The sequence below is a fragment of the Corvus moneduloides genome, chromosome 1 (assembly GCF_009650955.1).
Source record: "Corvus moneduloides isolate bCorMon1 chromosome 1, bCorMon1.pri, whole genome shotgun sequence".
NCBI classification, from domain to species: domain Eukaryota; kingdom Metazoa; phylum Chordata; class Aves; order Passeriformes; family Corvidae; genus Corvus; species Corvus moneduloides.
This window is the reverse complement of record NC_045476.1, coordinates 113,874,193-113,884,079: the sequence shown is the minus strand read 5'-3', so window position 1 is coordinate 113,884,079 and position 9,887 is coordinate 113,874,193. Positions and strand designations below refer to the sequence as shown.

General features: G+C 40.4%; 1 protein-coding gene across 1 annotated transcript; it reads left to right on the top strand.

Moving 5' to 3' along the window:
• Window positions 1–2: 2 nt before the first annotated feature.
• On the top strand, window positions 3–8,862 carry TYMS (thymidylate synthetase). Its single transcript, XM_032123178.1, has 7 exons — window positions 3–555; window positions 852–925; window positions 2,172–2,346; window positions 4,502–4,603; window positions 5,809–5,984; window positions 7,304–7,375; window positions 8,221–8,862. Exons 1-7 carry the CDS (start codon window positions 18–20, stop codon window positions 8,356–8,358), a joined length of 1,275 nt encoding a protein of 424 aa, XP_031979069.1. The 5' UTR covers window positions 3–17; the 3' UTR covers window positions 8,359–8,862.
• Window positions 8,863–9,887: the final 1,025 nt, after the last annotated feature.

The window sequence follows — 9,887 nt, the reverse complement described above, 5'->3', positions numbered from 1 at the left end:
AACCTAAACGAGCCGCTATGTTCGGAGCACGGGCTCGGGCCAGGTGCTCGGGCCAGCCCTCCCTCAGGGGGAACAGCTCCGTGCGGGACCAGCGCGGGTGGCGGTGGAAGCGGCACTGCCGAGACCCCCGGGCACGGGAAGGGGAAAGGGAAAGGGAAGGGGAAAGGGAAAGGGAAGGGGGCGGGCGAGGGAGGAGGTGGCAGTGGTGCCGCTCCGCCCCGCCCGCCCCTCGGCGCCGCTTGGCGGGAAAGCCGGCTTTGGCGGGAAGTCCGGGCTTTGGCGGGCTCGGGGGAGGCGCGCAGCCGGAGCCCAGCGCTGCCCGCGGGAGCCGCTCGCCCGCCGTGCCCTCCGTGCCCGCCGTGCCCGCCGTGCTCGCCGTGCTCGCCATGCCCGCCGACGGGGAGCTGCTGAGCGCCGCCGCCCGCCCCGAGCCCGGCGAGCAGCAGTACCTGCAGCAGGTGCGGCACATCCTGCAGCACGGCCACCGGCGGGAGGATCGCACCGGCACCGGCACCATCTCCGTGTTCGGCATGCAGGCGCGGTACAGCCTGAGAGGTGGGCACCGCCGGGACCCCAGGCCCCCTGCCCTTGCTCCCTGGCCCTGCTGCCCGGCCCTGCTCCACCCCCTGAGCCGGGCTGAGTGGAGGGGTGTCACAAGCCAGGGCTGTCCCGCTCCGTACCCACCCGAGGGATCTGAATATGGGAATTATACATCCTCTCGCAAATCCTTACTTCATATCCCAGCCTCACAATGTCAGGTGGTGGCGTTGCCCTCTGTGTGGAGAAAAGCCGAAGTCTGTTCACCCTGGGAAATGGCTGGTCCCCGCTGACACTCTGAAACTCTTTTCCAGATCAGTTTCCACTGCTCACAACGAAGAGGGTGTTCTGGAAGGGAGTGCTGGAGGAGCTGCTGTGGTTCATCAAGGTTCGGTATTTGAGTGTCTCTCTGAGTGGTGGGCCCGAGAGTGGCATAAACACAACGAACTGGTGGGGAGTGGATTAAGGCATTTGGGTAACTGCAGATGCTTCTGTGCCAGTGGCAGAAGAAGTGCAACCCCCTAATACTGTGACCGCACATGGAAGGCCATTATCTTCAAGACATTCTGCATTTTAGTGCAGACTATTGCTACCAGGGCAATCAGAACAGTTTCTCTTCTATTTCTTTTTAAGGGAGAGAATCTGAAATAGTGAGGGTTTTGTCTAATTTGAATATACTCCACAGCTATAAAGCCTAATGCAGTCTCTTTTCTTGGTGTTTTAATCAGAAATAATAATATGAAATAGACAGTAGGCAATTTAATGATCTGCTTTTTAATATTGAGATAGCTTGATATGAACAGAAACAAGCAGTGTAGAACCACAGGTGAAGTAAGACTGATGTCAACTCTAGGCTTTTTAGTAGCAAAAAAAATGAGATCTAATGAGATCTAATGAGAGCTAATAGCTGTACCTACTGTAATAAAATTCAACTATAGGTAGTGCATTACAATGTAAGTGTTCTTTTATATGTTGTCATATTATGCAGCTGTGGGAGAATCTACATAATCATTTGCTAGATAGCAGGACTCAAATACACATTCATTTTTTGAAAGCTTTTGTTTTTTGGGTTTTTTTGTTAATGTAAAAGACTAGACACTCCCCAAAACAGCATAATTTCTTTGTTGGATTTTTGAGTGTGCTGATTTGGACATCTTGCAGGATTCAGTGACATTTTTCTGGGTTATTTTCTCATTTTTGATTTTTAAGGATCTCATTTAGGATTTTTAAGACCTTAAACTTATTATAGGTGGCTTGGCAAAGACAGTGCCTAGGCCATACATTTTTTGTTAGTTTATTTTCTTTGATCTGTAAAGTAACATCTTGTTACTTTACACAAATGTGCCTAGGAAATGACATTCCACAGTTGACCTTGAGGCTGTACTGTTTGTGCATTCACAAAGTGTGAGAATCCTGAGTTAAAGAACAGCAGCATGGCACTTCAAACTCCATCCAATGTGCTGCTCACAAGTTTTGCTCTGTCCATGTGCAGGAACCTCATCCAGTACATTAATTGCACTGTTCATCCTTTATGAGTGGAGAAATACTGTAGACTAGCAAAGCTTAATACAGCTGTTTCAGATCATGTCCTCTGTGTTGGAATTAGAATGCAGACTTTTCACTGTGTTTTGTAGGGTTCTACAAATGCCAAAGAGCTCTCCGCAAAAGGTGTGAAGATTTGGGATGCTAATGGGTCCCGTGAGTTTCTGGATAAGCAGGGTTTCAGCACCAGAGAGGAGGGTGATTTGGGACCAGTGTATGGTTTCCAGTGGAGGCATTTTGGAGCAGAATACAAAGATATGCACACAGGTAATCACATCCAAATACAGTCTTGATTGTTCAGTGAGACAGCTGTGACACACCACTTCCACAATTCTGCATGGAATGGACTGTTCTTCAGGATCCATTCACAGCAAACTGATAGCCAGAGTAAAGAGTGTTTGAGAGAGTGAACTTCTTTTTCCTTATTCAGTCTTAATTATCCTGAAAGATGTAGCTTTGTGTATTACAGTTGGGTATTTGTGGAACAGATGAGTCACGAGGCACACACTGTTACTCTTTTACCTAGAGCAGATGTGGTTGCTGACAGCTGGAAGGATGTGTGTGCTGCGGTCCAGAAACCTGAGCTAGCTCCATTTGATAACAGTGGAGCACAGGCTGCCATCTCTGTATACCAGTGCAGGGTCCATGAAATTGTTGTGCTAGAAAGAACTGACATCAGTGCACTACATTCACTGGAGGCAGTAGAAGAGAAAGATTTTTCCATTCTGCATCTGGAACAAAGTTGGACGTTTCCATAGGTGATGATGCTGTGGACAGAACAGCTGTGACAAGTTATGATGTGATGCAGTACCTGTTGGTATTTTCAGTGGAACTGGTTTGTGGGGTATGCCCAGCCTCCTGACTCTCAAATGTATTGATTCATCTTTTCTAAGTCACTGAAGGAGAGGATGTAGAAAATGTTTAGAGGACTGCCATTAAGAAAAAGCTTTCAAAAACCAGATTGTCACTATCTGGTGTGATTTTTTAATTTGGATTAACAACATGGTTAGTTATCTAGGTGGGGTTGCTTGTTTGGTTTTTTGGTTTGTTTTTTTTTTTTTCAGTACAGCCTCAAATTGAAACTCACATTAAGTACAGATTTTAGACTTGGTATTGGCATGTTGACCATTAGCAGAATACAGTTTTATGGTAACACAAATGATGCAAATTGTGAACTGACACATCTGAAAACTTACTGATTTTCTCAGCTTAAAAGGTCTAAGGCATAACAGCATGGAAAAACAGAACAAGATAAATTCCCACAGCTTTCCTTACAAATAGATTTCCTTAAGTTGCATTACTAATGGATAGGTAATTAGCTTCAGGAACTAATATAACCATTTGACAAGACTTCTGGCATGGTATTGCTGGCAGAAGAGTTCCCTGAGATGCTAATTGTGTATTACTACCTTGTTTGCCAGCTTGGGTCTCCCTGTAACCATAATTTGGTGTTGCTGCAATAAGAGTTATTAGAAAATATGTAGTTACCAGCCATGCCGATTCACTGGCATGAGTCAGAACAATGATTAACAACTAACGACTTTTTTATTCTGAAATCCATTCTAATGGTCAGTTAATTTCAGAAAGTTTCTTACATAACTGGTATTAAGCCTAAAATTCAGCCAGTGAGTGTCATTGGGTGAAATGCAATATCCTGTGCTACACATGATTAAAGTTCTCTTCTGCAGCTAAAGGCTATGGAAATTTAGTTTTCATACATGAAATGTATGAAACTTGTGAAGGCTAGATGGATGCATTTATTCATCTATCAAAAACTTTCTGGTTTTGAGTGTGTAAAGAATTCTGGCACCTGGCACACTGGTCTGGGCATAATTTTTTTTATATATAAGAAGAAGAACTGTAGCATGCAAATTGAATGTGTAGAAAGGCATTTTAGTCCAGAAATGCAATGAGCAAATCAGTATAAATACCATGACTGACTAGGTGGTAACATCTTGTCTATTCCAGTACAGCACTTGTATTATTTAGGTAACAAGTCATCATGAGTGATAAAATATCATGCTTTGTCCAGCCAGATTTTTTGTAACTGTTGTTTCTTGGGATTTAGTGATTATGCAGACTTCTTAGTTGGTCTTAAAAAATGTCAAGATGTTGTGAATGGAATAAATAGGGATGGTCCTATTTCAGTGGGTGCTAAAGGTACTCAAAGCCCACCAAATAGATGGGGGCACACACGAAAATACCATCATGAGAATTTCTGAAGTTCTAGAGCATCCTAAGAAAGACCAAGAACAACTCATGTTTAGAGGGTGCCAATTTATTAATCACTTTCCAAGTTGCAATAAAACCTTCAGAAGCTGTCATTTGGATATCACTTTTCAGTGGAACAAGGGCTGGGTGTTAAAAAAATACCATGATTTGAATCTGTCTGGTTTAGATCTTATTTGTTATATTTCTTCAGATTATTCCAACCAAGGAGTTGATCAGTTGCAAAAAGTGATTGAAACGATCAAAACCAATCCAGATGACAGAAGAATCATTATGTGTGCTTGGAATCCCAAAGGTATTGAACAGCTGGTGTAAAGTGAATGCAGTTGCACATTATACTGCTGTGTGCTAAATGATGTTCTATTCCTGTGTCACCTGTCAGTTCCATTTGGTGTCCTTGATCATTCTTTATAAAACTACCGTGAGTGCAGTAAAAATGGCCAGGGGTTATAATCCTGATTCTCTTGCTACTTAATCCTTGTGTTCAGACCTCAAAAATAATGAACTGTTTCTTCAGAGTTTTTCTCTCCAGGTTAAAGTGAGGGATATACCAGTGTCTTTGACATACAGTCTATTCAAAGACAGTAACTCTTATTTTAAAAAGGTAAAATAACAAACCATAAAAAGTATATTAAAGCAATGTGTCTGGCTTTTAGCCATGTAATCTATCGTAAAGTTAACAAACCCCTTAAAACTAGAGAACAAAAGTATTATTTATGTTGTAATCTTGTCCTTGAACATAGGTTCATAGATGAACCTGTATCACATGAATGATAGGGTCTATTTATACATAGATATCCATTCACTCTGTAGGACAACTTCTAAACAAGAGCTACTGCAAGAGAATGTTTAACTTCACCAGTGATAGATCTGTGCTCCAAAAAAACCACACAGTGTTTTCCACTGGTGTCTGAAAGGGTATGCCACATGCTATTGCTGTTATTTTCAACGTTAAAACATTCTCAGAAGATAACTGGTGAAAGTTTTCCTTGCCACACTGTAGTTTTACTCTCTGTACTTTTTAAGTGTAGAAAAACACTCAAGAGATCTTCTGGTTTCTGATTTTTTTTTTTAATTGATCATTACTTTTATATCTCAACAAGCACATTGCAATGGGAAGAGAGTAAGATGAAGCAGCTGGAATTTGCTTTAGGATACATGCTTAATTTTACTCTTAATGTCTTCCTTTAGGGAATTCATCTGTCACCAAGGTGAGTAGAAATAAACTGCTGTGCAGCATTATGGCATAAATCTGTTCTGTGGAATATCTCTTTATGACTTTCTGGTCATACAATCCAGGAGACAGCTTGTCATGACCTGGACTTAATTGCCTGGGCAGAAGGTGCTTCTAAACAAGAGAAAAAGCAAAAGAGTGACAGTGCAGTTGGCTCTCTACTAGATCTCATTACATGCTTGTTTAGGTTTTGCATCTTCTACATTCATAACACACTAATGCTGTTACTATTTTCTCCCCCCCACCTTCTGTACCACAATTCCTAGATATTTCCCTGATGGCTTTGCCTCCATGCCATGCCCTTTGCCAGTTCTATGTTCTGAATGGTGAATTGTCTTGCCAACTCTACCAGAGGTCTGGAGACATGGGACTAGGAGTGCCTTTCAATATTGCCAGCTATTCACTGCTCACGTACATGATAGCCCATGTCACAGGGCTGAAGGTAGGCTATTTAATCATTTATTTAATCTTCTCTGAGAAGTGAGGGACTAAAAGATAAGACTCTTCATGTCATGCCCAAGAAAAACTGGAATGAACATACTGTTTGAAATCTTGCTGAAATATGTGTAAAAAAGGGTCCTGTGAATTTGATGTGAATTCCCTCTGGTTTGTATGGGCAGTTAGAATCAGCAGTGTAAGAATTTTTAAATTCAGGTCAAGCAGAAGATGCTTTCAGGTCTTGACAGTGTCAAAACTGACCTGTTCATTAGTCTTAGAAATCTGAACTGAATGCTTGTCCTTATGAGATGGTAACATGCCAGTGATTAGATTTTGTAGCATGTGTTTATTGCTATCTAATTTGGATATTCTGCCCACCTAACTTCCAGCTATAATTTCAGCTGGGTATTTCTTTGATTTCCTACTGTAGATGATTACGTACAGTGGTAGTATGTGCTCAAATAGCTCCTGCTCTGAGTTCAGAGCTGTATTTTGTAATTTGGAAGAGAAATTTAAATGCATGACAATCTTGTACAAGGGCAACCCCTTTTCTTTAGGGCATGTAAAAATTTGTTCTAGAAAGGCCTTTCTATGCCTAATCCTCCTGCTACCAGCAACAAGAAGGGGAACTTGTTAAAACAGGGCAACGCGGAAGGATCAGACTTCACAGCAATTGCAGGAATTAGTCCAAGGTACTAAAAAAGGTGAAGTTTAATGTTATGTCCAGCTATTGCCTCTCAGCCACTTCCTCTCCTGGCTTTGGTGGTTTTCAGATCTGAGGGCTGATCAACATTGGTCAGAGGCTGGTAAAAGAGCTGATAAAACTTCCTCACATTAAATTCCATTGCTCAGGGGCTGCTAAGTCACAGAACTTGCAAGCTTGCAAACCCCATCTGGGTGCTTGCCTGTGCCTGACACCTCCATGGCTGTTTAGTAGTGGCCGAGGCAACTGCTCTGAAGCCAGCTTTGGTGAGTTGTACTTACTATAAGTGGAGTGGAAAAGCTGGATGTCACCGCTGCACCTGTTTGTGTCTCAGTGAGTAGATCAGTGTTGCTCCATTCATTTACCAAAGCTACTGTTGTAGCAGGATTTCAAAGATAAAATTTTTTGGTAAGCTAGTGGAAATTTCATTATATTTTCCATTAACTATGCATTAGTAAGAGAAGCTTGTGCCCTTCGAAGCTTTCAAGGATACAATCCAGTACAGAAGCTGCAATTCCACATTAGCCAGATGCTGAGAATCAATACTGTAAGCACTGTAATGTTCTGTTTTCTTGGAACCTGTCTGTTTGAAAACCACATGTATTCTTCATTCTTTTCAGCCTGGAGAGTTCATCCACACCTTAGGGGATGCTCACATATATCTGAACCATGTGGAACCTCTGAAAGTCCAAGTAAGTACTTTTTCTGTATTCTTTCATCCTTTTATCTTCCACAATGCTTATTCAATGCAAAATTATCTCAATATTTTAATTATCCTTTTGCAGATGTTAATTTGTGCAGCTTTTCATTTCTACCCTAATAATTGCAGTACCTTAACATCTGCTCATTTTAGGTTGCAAACAAATACAATACAAGCATGATTGAAATGTTCATCAGTGTACTACTCTAGAACCAAGTTAGAGATCCAAATCCACTTTAGACTTTGAAAATAATTCCACCTAATCCCAGTAACACAAAATAAGATGTCTTTGTAATATATCAGAAAAGGATAACTTAAAATTCTTAATAAAGAGTTAATCAGTAATATTATTTGGCTGAGAAAGGCTACATTTTCTTCAGGAAGTAATTTGTTGCAGTAGGATAAAATCAGAATTTGATTTGATCAGACTGAATGTTTTCGCTACTAGTATGGTTTAAAACCATCCAGAGAACTAGTTATTGCTTCAGACCCAAAGGGTCCTGTGAGAAAAATGCATTTTTGGGTCAGATTTTCTTAGTTTCCTCTGGAAGAAATATAATCTGTAACCACCAGGATTGCTTTGCCAACTGAAAGTGCTTGCAATGCATTTGGATGATCAGGGAATTCACTTGAAAATTATGCTACTGCTCCCTCTGAAAATACTAAGGCAGATTCTACCTAACTATATTGGAATTTTCTTTAATTTTTTTTTTCTTAGTATAAATCTTCTCAGTGGGGAGGGAAAGCCTACATGGTGTAATCTGATTTGAGACTGAGAACACAAAAGTCTCTGCTTTAAAGTATTAGCTTTATACAGTAAACTTGCTTTTATTTCAGCTTCAGAGGGAGCCAAGACCTTTCCCCAAACTCAGAATTCTTCGTGAGATTAAAGACATCAGCGACTTTAAGGCAGAAGACTTTCAGATTGAAGATTATAATCCTCATCCACCTATTAAAATGGAGATGGCTGTCTAATGCTGTAAACCAGCATTAAATACTAATGTGGAAATGTACCTAAGATAGTTTCTCTAACGTGGTGGTGCTTTTATACACTTCAAAAGATATCTGCTTTATTGTTAGAAAGAAATAGATACTCGCGGACCAGAACTGCCTTCGCTGCTACCCTGTAGCTGTACAGCAGAGATGGTTATTCCTGATATGCTATGCAGATGTTAATCCAGTTTTAAGTTGTGAGAGAGCTCCTTTTCTTGTTGTTTCAAGAAAAGGAAGTTTGAAGAAGTTGTTTCAAGAAAGGAAGTTGTTTTCTTGTTGTTTCAGTTACCAGTGGCCCTCTCTGTCACCATTCAGTTGCTGTATGTGAGTAGCACGTGCTTACATGCTTGACTGGGTACTGAAAATAAGAACTTGTATGTGCGATAGAGGATTCCTTCAAGGTGGGAGAAATCGTTAAATATATTCTAAAGAGTGTATGTTTAATAAAGCTTTTCGTAAAAAATCCTCTGGATGATGCATATTTAATTTTGGTGTGGTTTTTTATAGTTAGTAGTAAAATAGGGTTGGAAAGCAAAGTGTCTTGGAGGGTAACATCTGGCAAGGAAAAACAAACTTCCCGTAGTCTTCACAGATGAACCATCAGGAAGGCAAAAGATTTTCATGGAACCTTGCTGGAAATGCAATCTCTGCACAGTGTCTCTGTAGCAGCAATTTTTTTATTCCCCAGCCCTACAGGAATGACTGATATAAATTAAACAGAGCTGTAGTTAAAGAGAGGTTACCAGATAATATTAGTCATCAGCTGTCTGTCACCATTTAAAACCAGATCCCACAAACATATGGACTAATTTTGCAGCCTGGAGCAGTAAAACCTAGAGATCATAGTATTTGTAGGAATGGAGTTCCTTAATTAAATTGTAGCAGAATTCAGCTTTCACTCTCCTCATCCTTGTAACTTCTGCAATAACTTATAAAATTCCTCTTCAGGAATTTAATTGTGAGTGGATCTGTGGTTAATATTCTGACATAGGATATTCAATACATATTTAAACATGTGGAAAAATTCATAGTAATTTTTTAAATTAAATTTTAAAGTCAATAAACTGATAAATATTGGAAAAGTGTACAATTTCAGATAATTCTAAGAATTTAATAATCTGTGTGCTTTCATTCAGGGTCCTGCAAAAGAGGACCATTGAATCTTTCTTAAACCAAACTAATCATAACTTTGAAAAGCATACTTTGTATAAAAATTATTTGCATATGTCATTATACTGATTTTCCTTATACTTATCACTGATGTTCAGATTAATTTTTTGTAGTACAAAAAGTTGTTCTCTTTTCCTGACATTTAGCCCAACACAAGATTGCACAAAAAAAAAATCTCTGCCTGTTGTAAGCACACCAAATGTAAAGAGACCACTGCTGATTAGAAAGGTTCTTAATACACACTGTAGCCCATCATTCTTGAAGAGAGATGATCAGACTATGTGCTATTTCAGCTTAGATCCTGTGAGAAGCTTGGAATGGTCAAACCTCATCCTTTTCTG

Coding starts and splice junctions, on each gene's coding strand:
- TYMS (XM_032123178.1), top strand. CDS start 18: ATGTTCGGAGCACGGGCTCGGGCCAGGTGCTCGGGCCAGCCCTCCCTC. Junction 5,985..7,303: donor CCCATGTCACAGGGCTGAAG/GTAGGCTATTTA, acceptor CATTCTTTTCAG/CCTGGAGAGTTCATCCACAC. Junction 7,376..8,220: donor TGGAACCTCTGAAAGTCCAA/GTAAGTACTTTT, acceptor CTTTTATTTCAG/CTTCAGAGGGAGCCAAGACC.